The sequence below is a fragment of the Procambarus clarkii genome, chromosome 78 (genome assembly GCF_040958095.1).
Source record: "Procambarus clarkii isolate CNS0578487 chromosome 78, FALCON_Pclarkii_2.0, whole genome shotgun sequence".
In the NCBI taxonomy this organism is placed as follows: domain Eukaryota; kingdom Metazoa; phylum Arthropoda; class Malacostraca; order Decapoda; family Cambaridae; genus Procambarus; species Procambarus clarkii.
This window is the reverse complement of record NC_091227.1, coordinates 9,876,159-9,896,305: the sequence shown is the minus strand read 5'-3', so window position 1 is coordinate 9,896,305 and position 20,147 is coordinate 9,876,159. Positions and strand designations below refer to the sequence as shown.

The following is a 20,147-nucleotide window of genomic DNA, read 5'->3' as shown; positions in this document are numbered from 1 at the left end:
TATATATATATATGTGGCGTATATTTGTGTACATATGTGTGCATCAACTTAATGGTGTATGCGCGTACGTCTGTTAAGCTATAGCGAGTGCATGTTAGAGTGAAGAGACTAATCCACAAGGGCCGTGACGCGGATTCGAACCTACGTCTGAGAGCATCCCAGACGCTGCCTTAAATAACTGAGCTACGACATGGTCAAAAAGTTGAAACCAGAAGTTCTATTGAACTTACTTGGCTCCTGCAGCCTCTCCGAGACATAAACCAGGGTTTTACACAACTCCCCCATGCACTCGAGCTATGTCAGTAGGCCGTTCTACTTCTTCACCCTTACTTCATTATACACAGAAATCACAGTAGTGTGATGCATCAAATGAACAAATCCACATTGCCTCTGTGGATTTGTTCATTTGATGCATCACGCTATTGTGATTTGTGTGTGTAGTGAAGAGACTAATCAGAGAAAAGGAATGTGGAATGCTTGCTTGAGTTGCCATTCTCTGTCACTGTTAGTGTTCAAGTATCTGGAGGCCCTCAGGTGATTCTCCCGAGGGCCTCCAGTGCGTGGGGCTCGCTCCTGTAACTGGCAGCTGCATATAATGATGCAGCATGTTGGCCACCAGAGGTTGCTTGCTCTCTAACACCCCCCCCCCCCCACACACACACACAAATAACGGTCCTCGCGGCCGAGTGAACAGCGCTCGGGGGTCTTAGTCCTCAGGGCTCGGGACACGCTCCCGGCCAAGGCAGAAACAAATGTGCAGTTTGCAAGCGATGAGTCACAATAATGTGGCTAAAGTATGTTGACCAGACCACACACTAGAAGGTGAAGGGACGACGACGTTTCGGTCCGTCCTGGACCATTCACAATCGACTTGAGAATGGTCCAGGACGGACCGAAACGTCGTCGTCCCTTCACCTTCTAGTGTGTCGTCTGGTCAAAATGTGCAGTTTCTTTCACCTGACCTCTGGTGGAACCCCTTAGGATTCTCTTCAATCCCAGGTTGCGAAATACTGATCTACACTATAAAGGAAATGCGAGTACTAGAATGAGGATACCCGCTACAACCATCACTAACCAACCCGTCCTCGACTCGAGTCCATTACATCCAGTGGTCGACCCCACAGACGCATTCATAAATTTTAACATGCTGTTCATTCAAAACGGGAATTTTCTCAAGTATAAATTAATATTATAATATATTAGCATATTGTGCATATATAGGCATAGGTTAGGTTAGGTTAGGTGTTTAGGTTCTGTTGGCGTTTATTTGTATTTGTAGTACGTGGGTGAAGCATTGATAGTGTTGTGATTCGAACAAAATTCGTCAGTGAAGCACTTGTTCCGGATATGTTCGAACGTCAGCAGTTGTGAGTCGTGTGTAAACCGCTTTTCATTCATAAACAGGGGGTTTGGCGGGTGCATGGAATCACTTTTGGATCTTTGTTTGGAGGACGGGCTGCACTAACACTACCACCATTACCACCACCACCACCAGTGAACCACTAACGAGAGCGGTACAGTTGGTTTTCATCAATAACGGGTCATTAAGGGCTGGCGTCACCCACACCCGCCCCACAACAACACACACGTCTGATAAAAAGTTTCAACAATGTTTTCAAGTTAAAAACAGTTTAGAAACCAACTCTCCGAATTTGCTTGAAATTAGTTGCCTAATTTGTTAACATGTTTTGTGGGTGTAAAAAGCTGTGCCTACGTTTGTTTGTCAGTGCTTCGTTGTTCCTGTGTTTGTCAGTGCTTCGTTGTTCCTGTGTTTGTCAGTGCTTCGTTGTTCCTGTGTTTGTCAGTGCTTCGTTGTTCCTGTGTTTGTCAGTGCTACGTTGTTCCTGTGTTTGTCAGTGCTACGTTGTTCCTGTGTTTGTCAGTGCTTCGTTGTTCCTGTGTTTGTCAGTGCTTCGTTGTTCCTGTGTTTGTCAGTGCTACGTTGTTCCTGTGTTTGTCAGTGCTACGTTGTTCCTGTGTTTGTCAGTGCTACGTTGTTCCTGTGTTTGTCAGTGCTTCGTTGTTCCTGTGTTTGTCAGTGCTTCGTTGTTCCTGTGTTTGTCAGTGCTTCGTTGTTCCTGTGTTTGTCAGTGCTACGTTGTTTCTGTGTTTGTCAGTGCTTCGTTGTTCCTGTGTTTGTCAGTGCTACGTTGTTCCTGTGTTTGTCAGTGCTTCGTTGTTCCTGTGTTTGTCAGTGCTTCGTTGTTCCTGTGTTTGTCAGTGCTACGTTGTTCCTGTATTTGTCAGTGCTACGTTGTTCCTGTGTTTGTCAGTGCTACGTTGTTCCTGTGTTTGTCAGTGCTACGTTGTTTCTGTGTTTGTCAGTTGTCACGGTAGCTTGTGTGACAGTTGTTCTGTCACACAAGCTACCTACAACTGCAATGGGCGTGTCAGTCCCACCTCCTGGACTCGAACTGTGGGTGTGTCAATTCAATCCCGGACAGGCCCCCAATATTTACTCTGCCCTGAGGGGGTTTGGGGATTTTGGGACTTAAACCTCTAAAAGATAGCTTTGGTCCCCAACCACTCCTTCACAAAACAAACAACCGACCATGGCAGCCACACTCCCTCTACCGTCAGTCGACCAGCAATGGACACTGGAGTGCTTGTAATTTACTTAGATCAACCTGTAATTCTCTTGATCTAGGTAAATTACATATTATACATATACATATTATAGAAAGAAAACATACATACTACATAATATATAAAATGAAACACTATCATACAACACTAACTTGCTACAACCCGGTAGCATTCCAATATCATATCCTGGCGTCACCAACTGTCCATATCAAGTGGCTGCCCAACTCTTGGCTTACCACTTACTTCTCCCTCACTAAATGGGGCTGAAATCCTGTCACAACAATACTGTATCCTCGGCCCCTTAAAGTATATTGTTACAACCCTTGAGACTTAGTACGATTCTTTTCCCGCAGTGATCAATATATATATTATATCGGCCTTGCCAACAGGTGTCTAGGGGTAAAGAAAAAACACTGCATAAATTGGGAAAACAATATATCTACGCTGGGATATAAAACAATATATCAATATATCTATAAAACAATATATCCCTAGGGGCCTCGTAGCCTGGTGGATAGCGCGCAGGACTCGTAATTCTGTGGCGCGGGTTCGATTCCCGCACGAGGCAGAAACAAATGGGCAAAGTTTCTTTCACCCTGAATGCCCCAGTTACCTAGCAGTAAATAGGTACCTGGGAGTTAGTCAGCTGTCTCGGGCTGCTTCCTGGGGGTGGAGGCCTGGTCGAGGACCGGGCCGCGGGGACACTAAAAAAGCCCCGAAATCATCTCAAGATAACGCTAAGGGTGACAAACATAACAATTAAATGGTACAGATAATAGCCAGAAATATTCTTTAGCATGCAATAATACACATGTCTCCTCTCGACCAAAGCTGCCACGCCTCTGACCAAAGTGTAGGTTCCCAGGCCAGGCATCCTACCACAATATCAACTAAACATCCACATAAACTATTGTGGAAATTCTACTAACAAAATGTAGTACAAATATTCAAATCATTATTAATCTTAATATTATTTAATACTGTTTCATTGCTCAATATAATTTACTGGCAAACAATAATAAGAATTAATCAAGGTTGAACTATAACCACTCACTTGACAACAAGTTCCCACACTGGCCACATCCAAATATGGTCATCCCCCCACATGGAAGACACCAACATGAAAATACTTGTACAAAAAAAGCCTCATACAATATAATGCAACTCAGGCACACTACAGCATGCTACCATATATAACATACAATAGTCTAATATCACCCAACTGGATATTATACTAATTATAGAACAAGACAATAAAGTATATAAGCATCAAGAGTAATGTTAGAATCCTAGTAAGATTCGTAACATATATGAAACTCAGCTCGGGGCTGAAACACCAGAAACATCTACATAAGTATCCCCCAACACAAGAAGAAATCAATCTCTCACCTTACACTGCGTCTTACATGCCAATAAGTATTCCAGCACTTCCCTTATACATTATGTGTGTCCACCATGAACCACTGTTCTGCTCCTAGAGGCTCACCACCAATACTTATCTCTTGGTCCTCCAAAATATCAGGAAAGGCACCTCTGCAGTTCTCCCAATCTGCTGCACAACAAAGTCCTAGTCCAACATCAGTGACGCTTCACCAATGATGCCACAGAGACACGTGTAGCTCCTCTACACTGCTTGAAGTCAACCCTCACTATGGAGTTCTGCTCCACCACAGAGTTCAGCACACACTTCTTCTACAACCTCGAAGTTTCTCCATCAACTTCTCTAACTTCGAAGTTTCTCCATGAACTCCTTCCCAAACAAACCGCCGAAATCTCTGATGTGAGGACTCTCACTCACTGGAGCTCAAACATGGCGCTCTCACAGGCCACCCACAAAAATACTTCAGGACTTGCTCACAAGGCTTCCTCCGGTCCACGACTTGAGTTCACAACGTCGCCTGGCAGGCTCCACAACAGAAAGTCCTGCTTGCTTTCTTCCTCTTGAAGGCACAACAATTAGAGTTTCACCAAGGCGCGAGCTAAGCTCACTTCCAGGTTGTCTCTAATTTATCAAAATCACAGAGAAATTGTGTACTAAGTCCCCAACAGCCTCCTCACACTTGTAGACAAGTAGTCTTCACTCCAACACTAACACAGGGAACTATATTCTAACTTATTCCGGAAGAATCAACAAAGTACAATTGTTACCACCCTTGAGACTAAATAAGGTTCTTCTCCCCGCAGTGCAATAAAGAAAATACTAAATCGGCCTTGCCAACAACTGTCTAGGGGTAAATATACATCACTGCATAAAATGGAGAACAATATATTTATGCTAAGGGGGACAAACGTAATAACAATTAAATGTATAAATAATAACCAGAAATATTCTCCAGCATGCAAATCATAGAATAACCTCCTTATTGAGACATGAGCACTATCACCAAGACATGGATTAATTAGAGAGATATATACAATATGATCTAACCAGATAATTAACATTTATATGGGCTAAAATAACAGTGACCAATGACTTAACTTAAACCATGACTCCTCATGACAGCAGCCGCCACGCTTCTGCCCACGCCTTGGACCACAGGCCAAGCGTCTACCCAAAAATCAACTAACCGTCCACACAAACATTGTGGAAAATCTAATAATAAAACGCAGCACTAATATTCAAAACATTGTTAAACTAAAGAGTAGTAAACACTGGTACAACATTCCATACAATAATACAGAAACCAAATATGGGCATAACTCAATGTAAACTATAAACACTCGATTGACAACAATGTTCCCACACTGGCCATATCCAAATATGGTCAACCGCCCACACGGAGAAACTACATGAGAAATTAACACCAAAAGCCTCACACAATATAATGTAACTCATGCACACTACTGCATGCTATAATATATATATATAACATACAAAATCTTATATCATACAACTAGATGCTATATTAAAGAACAAGACAATAAAGTAATATGAGAATCAAGAGTAATGGCAGAATCCTAGTGAGATTCGTAACAACAATCACCTCTGACGACAGTCGTGACTCAAATTGTGTCACGACCTCCTGCTAGCGTCACTTCACGTCCCAAAGTATCGACATCTCACTTCATGTCACTTATTACCAACGCCCATCCTCTGCTAGTACCCTGAGATTACTCACTGAGGTTTACTCAATTATTTAATATATATACATCTTTCCTCTGACCTCTCAAATAGGTCCGGAAGGCAGACTAACTCTCACCGGGGTAGATTTGCTCCACCCAGGCTACGTGGGGTCATAACACAGTGCTTTGTTGTTCCTGTGTTTGTCAGTGCTTCGTTGTTCCTGTGTTTGTTAGTTATACGCTGTTTCTGTATTTGTCAGTGCTTCGTTGTTCCTGTGTTTGTTAGTTATACGCTGTTTCTGTATTTGTCAGTGCTTCGTTGTTCCTGTGTTTGTCAGTGCTTCGTTGTTCCTGTGTTTGTCAGTGCTTCGTTGTTCCTGTGTTTGTTAGTTATACGCTGTTTCTGTATTTGTCAGTGCTACGTTGTTGTGTTTGTCAGTGCTACATTGTTCCTGTGTTTGTCAGTTCTACGTTGTTCCTGTGATTGTCAGCGCTGTCACAGTGGCTAGAGATGAGGACACTAATTTCAGTGTAGATACTGTAAATGCAGTGAAATATAATTTAGTGGCAAGAATATTAAACTTTAGTGTCAAATGCTCAGACAACTGCTGCCAAGGTCAAGTGGTTCAAGTACTGGACATTATGGAGAGATGTTGATTACAAAGTGATACATGCATTGTTCCCTCGGTATAACGCGTGAATTACTTGGTGTATTATAAAGACTACAAGAACTAAAACTGTTTTCTCAAAGGGAACGAAGCCTATGAGGAGACCTCAGCCTGTGAAGAGACATGAGGCTACGAGTAGACCTCAGATTTCGAAGCTGCTTGAAGTCTTTAAAGATGTTGAAAACATATTATAAACGCGAGGATATGATTGAGACAATACGTCTTCTAGCCAAAAACGTAAACACTGAAACTGCTGCTCAAAGAAATATGTAAAAGCTTGTTTACATCGGTTATGGAAGAGAGTTGTCTCCGGACGCTGTTTATGAGGTTATCGATTTTAATTCAGTAAAATATTTTTCCGCGTCAGAAGTCGACCTTCTCAATCTTTTCTAGTAAAAGTAATTTGTCTTCTTCTTGCCTCGCTGTGATAAGGAATATTGAGTGACTGCAACTAGTTCTGGGAATTAACTCATCATGCGGGATATTAATGCCGCCCCTCGACCCATGGGCGCCAGAAGCCACCTGCTGGCGGGTTGCGTCACTAGCCTAACCGTCAACCTGTCCTCTTTCAAATAACGTCGCTTTTCGCTCGTATGCGTTACATAAGGCCAAAAATCATCGTACTGGAAAATGGAAGCGGCTGGCGAAAGTGACTTGAATGTCACGTTTTCTGTTTTGGGTCCTCTGGCTTAGGCTGTAAGGTTTGGAGAGGAAACTTGCAATTAACGGTTTTTATGATGCTTTGAAACTTTACGAGAACTTCCTGCCCTCCTAACCTACCAGAGGACCTTCAACTTGCTGTTTTGGAAAAATAAATATCCAAATACGTCGATATTTGGCCGTAACGCATACCAGCGAAAAGCGACGTAATTTGTTAGAGGACGGGTTGCTGGCTTAGTCTGTTAGGTTACGAGAGGACATTGTTACTTAACCGTTTTCATGACGTTTTGGAACTTTAGGAGGAGGGACTGAACCAACAACAATAGTCTGATATTACGGTGGTCTTCCAGCTGTCTTAGGAGTTTATTACAATTATGACAACATTTATTGAATATCACTTCAGTCCCAAGACATTTCATTGCAAATATGTTATTGTATGTTGCAGGCGGGAGTGTGGAGTAAAGCGAGAGCCTTCAGCTGCTCTACCGTCATGTTGTATATATATAAAACATATTTATAAGCTAATGGAAGTGTTCTCCAGCAGGCAGACATCTTCGCTGTAACTGAAGTTCTCAATGTATCTTCTACGTAATTTTTACACCACATTTGACAGAATAAATAAATAATGAATTTGGTAATGTGACAATGCAAGCGGGTGGTAGGCGTGCCCATGGTTATGTATTATGGCGATATTTATGCTCATCAACACGACTATGTATATGGTACATGCACCTGAACACCCCCCACCCCTCTCTCTCTCTCTCTCTCTCTCTCTCTCTCTCTCTCTCTCTCTCTCTCTCTCTCTCTCTCTCTCTCTCTCTCTCTCTCTCTCTCTCTCTCTCTCGACCAGGCATCATTCCGCCAAAAACAAATCCAAGAAAATGATGAGAAATTATAATAACTGGGAACATATACAGCATCCCAACCTGCATCACCACACACTCATCTCTCTCCCTTTTCCCCCTCCCCCTCTCCCCTTCTCCCGTCCTCTCTCCATCTCTCTCCCGTCCTCCTTTCCTCCCCATCTCCAGACTATTCTCACTCCCTCCATTTCTCTCTCGTTCCTTCCTTCCCTACCTTTCGTTCTCTCTCCCTTGTGCTATCGCCTTCTCCCATTCTCTTTCCCTCCCGCTCTACCTTTGTACTCCCCCATTCGCTCTGGCCCTCATTTTATTTCCCATTCTCACTACCTGCTGTTTACCTGCATGTCTGCCTTCTGTTCTCCCTTTGTCTGTCCTTCCCTCCCTCCCCTTTCTCTCTGCTCCGTTCATCCTGCCTCCCTCCCGTCCCCTACCTCTCCTTCCTATCCTGCAAGGTTTACAGACTAGCCCCAAGCATCTGGCCTCCACCCTCGAGCAGACATATTCTCTTATAGATACAGGTAAACAGCATCTGAACATTGGCTGCAGGAGAGGGGCTCCGATAGATAGTTTGACTTAGTTCCTCCATTATTTTCCACTGTGCCTCGTTTTCTGATAAATGTTTGGTTCGTGGGCTGTCTTTAATAGAATCGTTACACGGTGCCTGATGGATGTAACTATATCGTCCTGATACTCAACCACTAACACTCAGCAATACTAGTAATGGCAACAAAGCCGGAATTTTGTTGTCGGGCTGAGAATTGAGTAGCATGAGCCGTCCGGCATAGTGCCGCTGGGCATACTGCACTATTCCCTCCTAGTGAATGTTGCAAGCCTTCCTAAAGATATACAAGACCATAAACCTGACGAAACTTAATTTTGTAGATAGCAAATCGCCTCACCTATTGAGGTTGAACTTGCACTCAGTGTCTCTGGCAGGACAGTTGCTTACTCGGCGACATCTATATTGCTTTGGTTTAATCTGCACCAAATATTATTTATTTTTTTCTCATACGTTAAAGTTCCCCCTGGAAGCTGATGTGCGTTTTTCCAGAGATTTTTTTGGTAATTCCAGCTTATATTTTAGATTGGGAGATCCTGAGCACTCCAGGTGCAAACTCTGTGAGCAGGAACTGCGACATGATCTGCCACACTACATCTCCGAATGCCCAGTTATTAGACCATTCAGACCAGTTGGCATGAAGTACCTGGAGCTTCGCAATTACTTTCTTCACTCTTGTGTTCATGATGATATCCTCATATTACACCCAGAGTTTGTCAGTGCAGACTACTTGTCACATGCCTCTGTATGACCAACCATCTTGTCTGATGGGGATTTTTCGCAACACGTAGCTAGCTTTTTTGACACACTGTACTCCCCTTTATATAGTCTAGGGCAGCTGCACAACTGTGGATGTGTCCGGGGGTGTAGTGTCGGGAGGTGTAGTGTCGGGAGGTGTAGTGTCGGGAGGTGTAGTGTCGGGAGGTGTAGTGTCGGGAGGTGTAGTGTCGGGAGGTGTAGTGTCGGGAGGTGTAGTGTCGGGAGGTGTAGTGTCGGGAGGTGTAGTGTCGGGAGGTGTAGTGTCGGGAGGTGTAGTGTCGGGAGGTGTAGTGTCGGGAGGTGTAGTGTCGGGAGGTGTAGTGTCGGGAGGTGTAGTGTCGGGAGGTGTAGTGTCCGGGGGTGTAGTGTCGGGAGGTGTAGTGTCGGGAGGTGTAGTGTCCGGAGGTGTAGTGTCGGGAGGTGTAGTGTCCGGAGGTGTAGTGTCGGGAGGTGTAGTGTCGGGAGGTGTAGTGTCCGGAGGTGTAGTGTCCGGAGGTGTAGTGTCGGGAGGTGTAGTGTCGGGAGGTGTAGTGTCGGGAGGTGTAGTGTCGGGAGGTGTAGTGTCGGGAGGTGTAGTGTCGGGAGGTGTAGTGTCCGGAGGTGTAGTGTCCGGAGGTGTAGTGTCCGGAGGTGTAGTGTCCGAGGGTGTAGTGTCCGAGGGTGTAGTGTCCGGAGGTGTAGTGTCCGGAGGTGTAGTGTCCGAGGGTGTAGTGTCCGGAGGTGTAGTGTCCGGAGGTGTAGTGTCCGAGGGTGTAGTGTCCGGAGGTGTAGTGTCCGGAGGTGTAGTGTCCGGAGGTGTAGTGTCCGGAGGTGTAGTGTCCGAGGGTGTAGTGTCCGGAGGTGTAGTGTCCGGAGGTGTAGTGTCCGGAGGTGTAGTGTCCGAGGGTGTAGTGTCCGGAGGTGTAGTGTCCGGAGGTGTAGTGTCCGAGGGTGTAGTGTCCGGAGGTGTAGTGTCCGAGGGTGTAGTGTCCGGAGGTGTAGTGTCCGGAGGTGTAGTGTCCGGAGGTGTAGTGTCCGAGGGTGTAGTGTCCGGAGGTGTAGTGTCCGGAGGTGTAGTGTCCGAGGGTGTAGTGTCCGGAGGTGTAGTGTCCGAGGGTGTAGTGTCCGGAGGTGTAGTGTCCGGAGGTGTAGTGTCCGAGGGTGTAGTGTCCGGAGGTGTAGTGTCCGGAGGTGTAGTGTCCGAGGGTGTAGTGTCCGGAGGTGTAGTGTCCGGAGGTGTAGTGTCCGGAGGTGTAGTGTCCGAGGGTGTAGTGTCCGGAGGTGTAGTGTCCGGAGGTGTAGTGTCCGAGGGTGTAGTGTCCGGAGGTGTAGTGTCCGAGGGTGTAGTGTCCGGAGGTGTAGTGTCCGGAGGTGTAGTGTCCGAGGGTGTAGTGTCCGGAGGTGTAGTGTCCGGAGGTGTAGTGTCCGAGGGTGTAGTGTCCGGAGGTGTAGTGTCCGGAGGTGTAGTGTCCGGAGGTGTAGTGTCCGAGGGTGTAGTGTCCGGAGGTGTAGTGTCCGGAGGTGTAGTGTCCGAGGGTGTAGTGTCCGGAGGTGTAGTGTCCGGAGGTGTAGTGTCCGGAGGTGTAGTGTCCGAGGGTGTAGTGTCCGGAGGTGTAGTGTCCGGAGGTGTAGTGTCCGAGGGTGTAGTGTCCGGAGGTGTAGTGTCCGAGGGTGTAGTGTCCGGAGGTGTAGTGTCCGAGGGTGTAGTGTCCGGAGGTGTAGTGTCCGGAGGTGTAGTGTCCGAGGGTGTAGTGTCCGGAGGTGTAGTGTCCGGAGGTGTAGTGTCCGAGGGTGTAGTGTCCGGAGGTGTAGTGTCCGGAGGTGTAGTGTCCGGAGGTGTAGTGTCCGGAGGTGTAGTGTCCGGAGGTGTAGTGTCCGGAGGTGTAGTGTCCGGAGGTGTAGTGTCCGGAGGTGTAGTGTCCGAGGGTGTAGTGTCCGGAGGTGTAGTGTCCGAGGGTGTAGTGTCCGGAGGTGTAGTGTCCGGAGGTGTAGTGTCCGGAGGTGTAGTGTCCGGAGGTGTAGTGTCCGGAGGTGTAGTGTCCGAGGGTGTAGTGTCCGGAGGTGTAGTGTCCGAGGGTGTAGTGTCCGGAGGTGTAGTGTCCGGAGGTGTAGTGTCCGGAGGTGTAGTGTCCGGAGGTGTAGTGTCCGGAGGTGTAGTGTCCGAGGGTGTAGTGTCCGGAGGTGTAGTGTCCGAGGGTGTAGTGTCGGAGGTGTAGTGTCCGAGGGTGTAGGTCGGAGGTGTAGTGTCCGGAGGTGTAGTGTCCGGAGGTGTAGTGTCCGAGGTGTAGTGTCCGGAGGTTGGTAGTGTCCGGAGGTGTAGTGTCGAGGTGTAGTGTCCGGAGGTGTAGTGTCCGAGGTGTAGTGTCCGGAGGTGTAGTGTCCGGAGGGTGTAGTGTCGGAGGTGTAGTGTCCGGGTCCGAGGGTGTAGTGTCGGAGGTGTAGTGCTCCGGAGGTGTAGTGTCCGGAGGTGTAGTGTCCGAGGGTGTAGTGTCCGGAGTTGTAGTGTCCGGAGTTGTAGTGTCCGGAGGTGTAGTGTCCGGAGGTGTAGTGTCCGGAGGTGTAGTGTCCGGAGGGTGTAGTGTCCGAGGGTGTAGTGTCCGAGGTGTAGTGTCCGGAGGTGTAGTGTCCGGAGGTGTAGTGTCCGGAGGTGTACTGTCCGGAGGTGTAGTGTCCGAGGGTGTAGTGTCCGGAGTTGTAGTGTCCGGAGGTGTAGTGTCCGGAGGTGTAGTGTCCGGAGGTGTAGTGTCCGAGGGTGTAGTGTCCGAGGGTGTAGTGTCCGGAGTTGTAGTGTCCGGAGGTGTAGTGTCCGGAGGTGTAGTGTCCGGAGGTGTAGTGTCCGAGGGTGTAGTGTCCGGAGTTGTAGTGTCCGGAGGTGTAGTGTCCGGAGGTGTAGTGTCCGGAGGTGTAGTGTCCGGAGGTGTAGTGTCCGGAGGTGTAGTGTCCGGAGGTAGGGACACCATGTAAGGTAACAAGGTTACACATACTCATAATACCTCCTCTCTCGCACGCGCTCAGCAGCATGACACAGCATCACACAGCACACAGCATCCCACAGATCACACAGCACACAGCATCCTACAGATCACACAGCACACAGCATCCCACAAATCACACAGCACACAGCATCACACAGCACACAGCATCCTACAGATCACACAGCACACAGCATCCCACAAATCACACAGCACACAGCATCACACAGCACACAGCATCCTACAGATCACACAGCACACAGCATCCCACAAATCACACAGCATCACACAGCACACAGCATCCCACAGATCACACAGCACACAGCATCACACATCATCATACATATCACACAGATCACAGCAACACACAGTATCGCACATCATCACAAAAAACAGAATGAGAGACATGATCACAACGTACAAGATTTTAAGATATAGACTAAAAGAGTCGACTGTTGCTACAGTGAGGGGACGCCAACGGGAACTTGAACCAACAGGATGTAAGGCAGTTTTCCTTAAGTGTTTGAATCATGAAACAGTGGAAGAAACTGGAAGAATGTTTGGTGGAAAAGAATTTAATCAACAGTTTTAAAATCATATATAACGAAGCAAAGACGTCAGAAATGTTGCAAAATGTTGATAGCTAGAGGCGGAGGCCAATATACCTCTTATATAACCTTAATATATAACTCAGCCACACACCCGCGTCAACACTCGTAACACAAATAGCAATTCAGCGCTCAGACGCTTGTCAATATAACCAAGTTAGAGTACAAAAAATCTTCCTCAACTACTCACTTTAAATGCGGCCTGAATGCCCCGGGCCGCACTCCCTATTTGCTGCAGTCGACCCCGAGGCAGGGAATGACACCAGGATGCTCCGGTGGGATTGTGTCGGGGACGAGGCACGATTTTGTAGAAAATGAGATGTGATTTTGTTTGAAGTAAAGCGGCAGTGGTTAGCGATTGGAGTGAAAGGTGAGGTGGGATTGTGTAGTGACTGTGGGTGGGATTGTCTGGAAGATTAGGTTACAATTATGCAGTATTTGTTGTAGTGTTGGAGAGGAGATAGGATTGTGTGGCAAATATGAGGGGAGGTGAGGCTGGATAATCCTCCATTCTCATCTCCTTTGGAGGTGAGGAGTCCCCCAATTTTGTGGGGGGAGTGTGGGGATTGGGACTTGGTGTGTAGTTGCTTGGGAATAAGATAAGATTATGGTGGAGTTTGGGAGGGTTTGTATGGGAGGCGCAGCAACACTAAGTCCATGTTGCTATTAATTATCAGATGAGATATATAATCGCCATCCATGTGCTATAACTGAGCATAAGCGGAGTTTTACTTGTATAATTCAATTAAAAATTCAAATACTTCATTCATAAATGTTTGTACATTTATAATTGTGTTTACACAAATTTACAGTAAATTATTTACCTAAAAGAAAATAATAATAATAATAATAATAATGTCATGTAATATCTGTAATTATAAACTGTATACTTAAGATTTGAATTTAGATTTAGAAGCTACATTTATCAATTATTTTAAAATCATTACAGTTTTCAAATTCATAATCAGAAACATTGTTCGTGACAACTTGTACAGATCATTACAATAATAACTGAACTTAATAGATGTACAGCAGTTTAACTCTCCACACCACAGACATAATGTGGTGATCCAGAAAGGTAATGTTCACTGCATCCATGGTTCCTGTCCGCCATCGGAGGAGCTGGAGGAGCTCTACAACCTGTGACAAGTAGCCTTGTAACCTGCATATAACCAATGTTGTAACCCTTTTTGTTTAAATTTTAAAATGAAGTTATATATATATATATATATATATATATATATATATATATATATATATATATATATATATATATATAATAGGGGTAGGAGAAGAAAATATCAAAATATTCAGTGAGAATCCACAAGGTAGAGTGTACTCTGAGTTCTTTATATTTTCTTCTCTGAGGCTATGGGTCCCATACAATTGCACCAGAGACAGGACCCCTTTTAGGTAAAAAAAAATTATATATATATATATATATATATATATATATATATATATATATATATATATATATATATATATATATATATATATATGTCGTACCTAGTAGCCAGAACTCACTTCTCAGCCTACTATTCAAGGCCCGATTTGCCTAATAAGCCAAGTTTTCCTGAATTAATATATTTACTAGAATTTTTTTCTTATGAAATGATAAAGCAACCCTTTTCTCTATGTATGAGGTCAATTTTTTTTTATTGGAGTTAAAATTAACGTAGATATATGACCGAACCTAACCAACCCTACCTAACCTAACCTTACCTATATTTATAGGTAAGGTTAGGTTAGGTAGCCAAAAAAAGCTAGGTTAGGTTAGGTAGGTTAGGTAGACGAAAAAACATTAATTCATGAAAACTTGGCTTATTAGACAAATCGGGCCTTGAATAGTAGGCTGAGAAGTGCGTTCTGGCTATTAGGTACGACATATATATATATATATATATATATATATATATATATATATATATATATATATATATATATATATATATATATAAACAAGCCTGAATGGTCCCCAGGACTATATGCAACTGAAAACTCACACCCCAGAAGTGACTCGAACCCATACTGCCAGGAGCAACGCAACTGGTATGTACAGGACGCCTTAATCCGCTTGACCATCACGACCGGACATAAGGAAGTGATAGCCGAAGCTATTTGAACCACTTCCCCGCCGGCACTCGGATGGTAGTCTACACAAGGTCCGACGACCTTGTGAAGCAAATTCTACCAGCTTACATCAGCTGGCAGGTGTACATGATCCCAATTTTACATGCTGTGCCACAGAGTGGGCCTCTCATGCAGGCCCATCACCTCAACCACCATCCCCAAAAGCCCACAAGCAATCCAGCTGGGATGGCCCCATTGTAGACCAAGTTGCTGCACAGTGCCTGGGTCCTGCAACAACACAACACGACATTGCTTGTCTCACAGCAGTAGAAGCCCCACATGCAGGAGATTTCCTGTTAGCAACCCCAATGTCAGCAACTGGCACGCGTCTCACACCACACGCCCTCCGAATTGCTGTGGCCCTCCGCCTTGCTGCCCCAATCTACACCAGATATAGGTGTATTTGCGGCGAGGTGGTGGCTGACAGGTACGGCCACCATGGTAAAGTTAACAACATCATAAAGAGGAGCCTCACCACAGCTGGATGCCCAGCTGAAAGAGAGCCCCGTTAACTAACGCCCCATAACTCTGATGCTCTTATTGGTCGCCCGGATGGTATCACAGTGAACCCCTGGAAGAACGGCAAGCAGTTGGTATGGGACTACACATGCCTATCAACCCTGGCTAACACCTACATTGACCTCAGTGTTGCTCAACCAGGTGGCGCTGCCACCCACAGGGAAGCAGCCAAATCTCGTAGTACAGAGAACTAGATCATCACTACAATTTTGTGCCCATTGCTTCTGAGACACTCGGCGCCTGGGGTAAAAGTGCTACCAGTTTTTTTAAGGAACTGGGTTCTAAGCTCATTGAAACAACAAGGGACCCTAGAGCTGCCAGCTTTCTTTTCCAGCGCCTCAGCGTGGCGATAAAGAGGGGAAATGCGCACTGCATTCAGGGTTCCTGAATGCAGTGTGCATTTCCTGTCCGCCATCTGAGGAACTCGACAACTTATGATAATCATCTTTGTACCATTTATGTAACTCCTTTTTTGTAACAAAGTTCAAATAAAACAAATGTGTACATGCAAAAGAATGGGGGATGGGAGAAGATAATATTAGTGTTCAGTGTGAAACCACAAGGTCTTCTCTGAATACTTTTTATTTTCTTCTCCGAGGCTATGGGTCCCCACATTGGCACCAGAGGTGGTACCCCTTCTAGGTTTGTGTATATATATATATATATATATATATATATATATATATATATATATATATATATATATATGTCGTACCTAATAGCCAGAACGCACTTCTCAGCCTACTATTCAAGGCCCGATTTGCCTAATAAGCCAAGTTTTCATGAATTAATGTTTTTTCGTCTACCTAACCTTCCTAACCTAACCTAACCTAGCTTTTTTTGGCTACCTAACCTAACCTTACCTATAAATATAGGTTAGGTTAGGTTAGGTAGGGTTGGTTAGGTTCGGCCATATATCTACGTTAATTTTAACTCCAATAAAAAAAAATTGACCTCATACATAGAGAAAAGGGTTGCTTTATCATTTCATAAGAAAAAAATTATAGTAAATATATTAATTCAGGAAAACTTGGCTTATTAGGCAAATCGGGCCTTGAATAGTAGGCTGAGAAGTGAGTTCTGGCTACTAGGTACAACATATATATATATATATATATATATATATATATATATAATGTCGTACCTAGTAGCCAGAACGCACTTCTCAGCCTACTATGCAAGGCCCGATTTGCCTAATAAGCCAAGTTTTCATGAATTAATATATTTTGTCAAATTTTTTTCTTATGAAATGATAAAGCTACCCATTTCATTAAGTATGAGGTAATTTTTTTTTATTGGAGTTAAAATTAACGTAGATATAACCAACCCTACCTAACCAACCCTACCTAACCTATCTTTATAGGTTAGGTTAGGTTAGGTACCCGAAAAAGTTAGGTTAGGTAGGTTAGGTAGTCGAAAAACAATTAATTCATGAAAACTTGGCTTATTAGGCAAATTGGTCCTTGCATAGTAGGCTGAGTAGTGCGTTCTGGCTACTAGGTACGACATATATATATATAATATATATATATATATATATATATATATATATATATATATTATATATATATATATATATATATATATATATATATATATATATATATATATATATATATATAACCATCGCCTACCTACCTGTTGTCTGCTTGATAATAATTTTATAGAAAACAAGTTGGGAAAGCTATGTGAGATTTCCGAGAGTTAGGACGGTAAATGTAAGAGCAGCAATATCCAGGAACCAGCACCTGCGTGTGTACTGCTACTGAAATGGACGGGACAGTACAAGTGACTTGTATAGTACAACCATTGTGATGGGATCCCTGGATTTGAAAGTTCTCGTAATCCATCCGATCATTTTTTGGGCTGCTGCAATATTTGCTTGGTTATGCTCCCTAAACGTTAGGTCGTCAGACATTATTATTCCCAAATCCTTTACATGCTGTTTTCCTACTATGGGCAAATTTGCAAATTTGACTGCGTTTTGTACTCTGTATTATGTTTAAGGTTGTCATTTTTACCGTACCTGAGTACCTGGAATTTATCACTGTTAAACATCATGTTATTTTCTGATGCCCAGTCAAAAACTTTATTAATATCTGCTTGAAGTTTTTCAATGTCTTCAGCCGAAGTAATTTTCATGCTGATTTTTGTGTCGTCTGCAAAGGATAATACGAAGCTGTGACTTGTATTTTTGTCTTTATCTGATATGAGAATAAGGAAAAGCAGCGGTGCAAGGACTGTACCCTGAGGTACAGAGCTTTTAACTGCGCTTGGACTAGATTTTATATGATTGACTGTTACTCGTTGTGTTCTGTTTGACAGAAAACTGAGTATCCAGCGTCCTACTTTACCAGTTATTCCTATTGACCTCATTTTGTGTCCTATCACGCCATGGTCACATTTATTGGATGCCTTTGCGAAATTCGTGTATACCACATCGACAATCTGTTTTTCTTCTAATGCCTCAGTGACTTTGTCGTAGTGATCAAGAAGCTGTGAGAGGCAGCTACTAAGGTAATTAGAGCCTTGCAGTATTACATAATTTGGTATCCATGCTCGTCTTCTCCACACGCACGCACGCACGCGCGCACACACACACACACACACACACACACACACACACACACACACACACACACACACCTACCTACCTGTGTGTGGGTGTGTGTTTACAGGGCCTGGTGGATAGCGCGCAGGACTCGTAATTCTGTGGCGCGGGTTCGATTCCCGTACCAGGCAGAAACAAATGGGCAAAGTTTCTTTCACCCTGAATTCCCCTGTTACCTAGCAATAAATAGGTACCTAGGAGTTAGTCAGCTGTCACGGGCTGCTTCCTGGTGTGTGTGTGTGGTGTGGTGTGGAAAAAAAGGTAGTTACAAACACAACTAGGTGAATACACACACACACACACACACACACACACACACACACACACACCACACGCCACACACACACACACACACACACACACACACACACACACACACACACACACACACACACACACCACACGCCACACACACACACCACACACACACACACCACACACACACACCACACACACACACACACACACACCACACACACACACACACACACACCACACACACACACACACACACACACACACACACACACACACACACACACACACACACACACACACACACACACACACACACCACACACACACACACCACACACACACACACACACACGCACACGCACACGCACACACACACCACACACACACACACACACCACACACACACACACCACACACACACACACACACACACACACACACACACACACACACACCACACACCACACACACCACACACCACACACACACACACACACGCACACGCACACCACACACACACACACACACACACACACCACACACCACACACCACACACACACACACACACACACACACACACACACCACACACACACCACACACCACACACCACACACACACACACACACACACACACACACACACAGTACTGGAATAAAGATAGGGAGGCGGCGGAGTGTGGGTTGATGGATGGGTCGGTGTGATGTTTTGGGCAGCTGGAAGAAAACGGGTGTTTAGAGCGTGAGGCGGGAGTGTGTGCCCATGAGAGCTGACTGTAAGGTATTGCTGGCGGTAGTAGTAGGAGGAGAGGGGAGGGAGGCAGGGGTAGAAAGCAGGGGGCGGAGAAAAGAAAGGCAGGGATGGGGGGAGAGGCCAGAGAGGAAGAAGGAATGGGTGAGAGAGAAGAGGACAAAGGATGGTGGGGAGAGAGGCAGGGAGTGAAGCCTGTATTGGAAGAGAAAATAAGGCAGAATTGTGGTTGGAGTAGACGAAAGAGGAATTGAGAAGGCGGATAGAATGAGGAAGAGAAAAGGGAGAGGAGAAGCTGTACTATTACATAAGTGTTTAGTTCCGGCCTCAGACGTAGCCATTCATTTACAATATTGACCAGCAGATATATTTTTCTCCTGTCCTCCGTGGACAGAGATCTTTTCAACTACATGCAAGATAGTAGGATATTGAGCACTCGGTACATAAGGCGATTAAATTGTTAAAATACTTTTACAAGCTCACGTTATAATTTCATCATATATATATATATATATATATTACTCGTTGCATTACAAAGTAAATCTTGGGTACAGATTCAGTATAGTTGGACCTGAAGAACTATTTTCTGTATTTCAGAAAATCTCAACCCAAGGCATCGGGAATTAGTCATCATGGAACAGTGTACAATATAATTTTGAGAACACATTTTCATCTTCACAAAACTGACACGTAATGTATTCGACACGAGCTTTGGGAAGACTGCCAGATACGTCTGTATCCCAGGCATATTATGGCCTGTTAGACATTACTTCTTTATTAGTTCCATATACTGCACAAACGTCTCCTCACGGTATTCATCATAATGTTTAATGCTATTGCTTTCGGGTCTTTGTGTATGTGTTTGTTCAGTAAGATTTACATCTGACATTCGTGTCAGTATTCTCTTTGTCACTGTTAATGAAACACCTATATTAGGGAGAAGGCAGGAATAGGCGGAGAGAACGAGGGAGAGGACTAAAGCTCAATACACTGGTTTATCACTCGCTACATGCCACTATTTCATTACAGTTGCTGGTTCGAATCTCCGCATTTCTCCATTTGATTTTTCGCTTATATCTAATTCTTCCAGGTTATTTTTCACCTCAGTTAATGTCTGTTACATTTACTAATAATGTGGTTATAATAGTTATTCACAGGT

General features: G+C 44.6%; 2 protein-coding genes across 2 annotated transcripts in view; both read right to left on the bottom strand.

Moving 5' to 3' along the window:
* LOC138357454 (uro-adherence factor A-like) overlaps nt 1-285 on the bottom strand; it is an 18,684-nt gene extending 18,399 nt beyond the window's left edge. Inside the window, exon 1 of the mRNA XM_069314309.1 lies at nt 231-285. Within this exon, the coding sequence (XP_069170410.1) occupies nt 231-285 (55 nt within the window). The remainder of the gene's footprint in view (nt 1-230) is intronic.
* An 8,943-nt stretch (nt 286-9,228) lies between these two features.
* On the bottom strand, nt 9,229-19,877 carry LOC138357453 (cell surface glycoprotein 1-like). The gene is made up of 2 exons (XM_069314308.1): nt 19,759-19,877; nt 9,229-11,581 (listed from the first exon to the last, which is right to left on the bottom strand). The coding sequence occupies exons 1-2, from the start codon at nt 19,875-19,877 to the stop codon at nt 9,229-9,231; spliced, it is 2,472 nt and encodes an 823-aa protein (XP_069170409.1).
* Nucleotides 19,878-20,147: the final 270 nt, after the last annotated feature.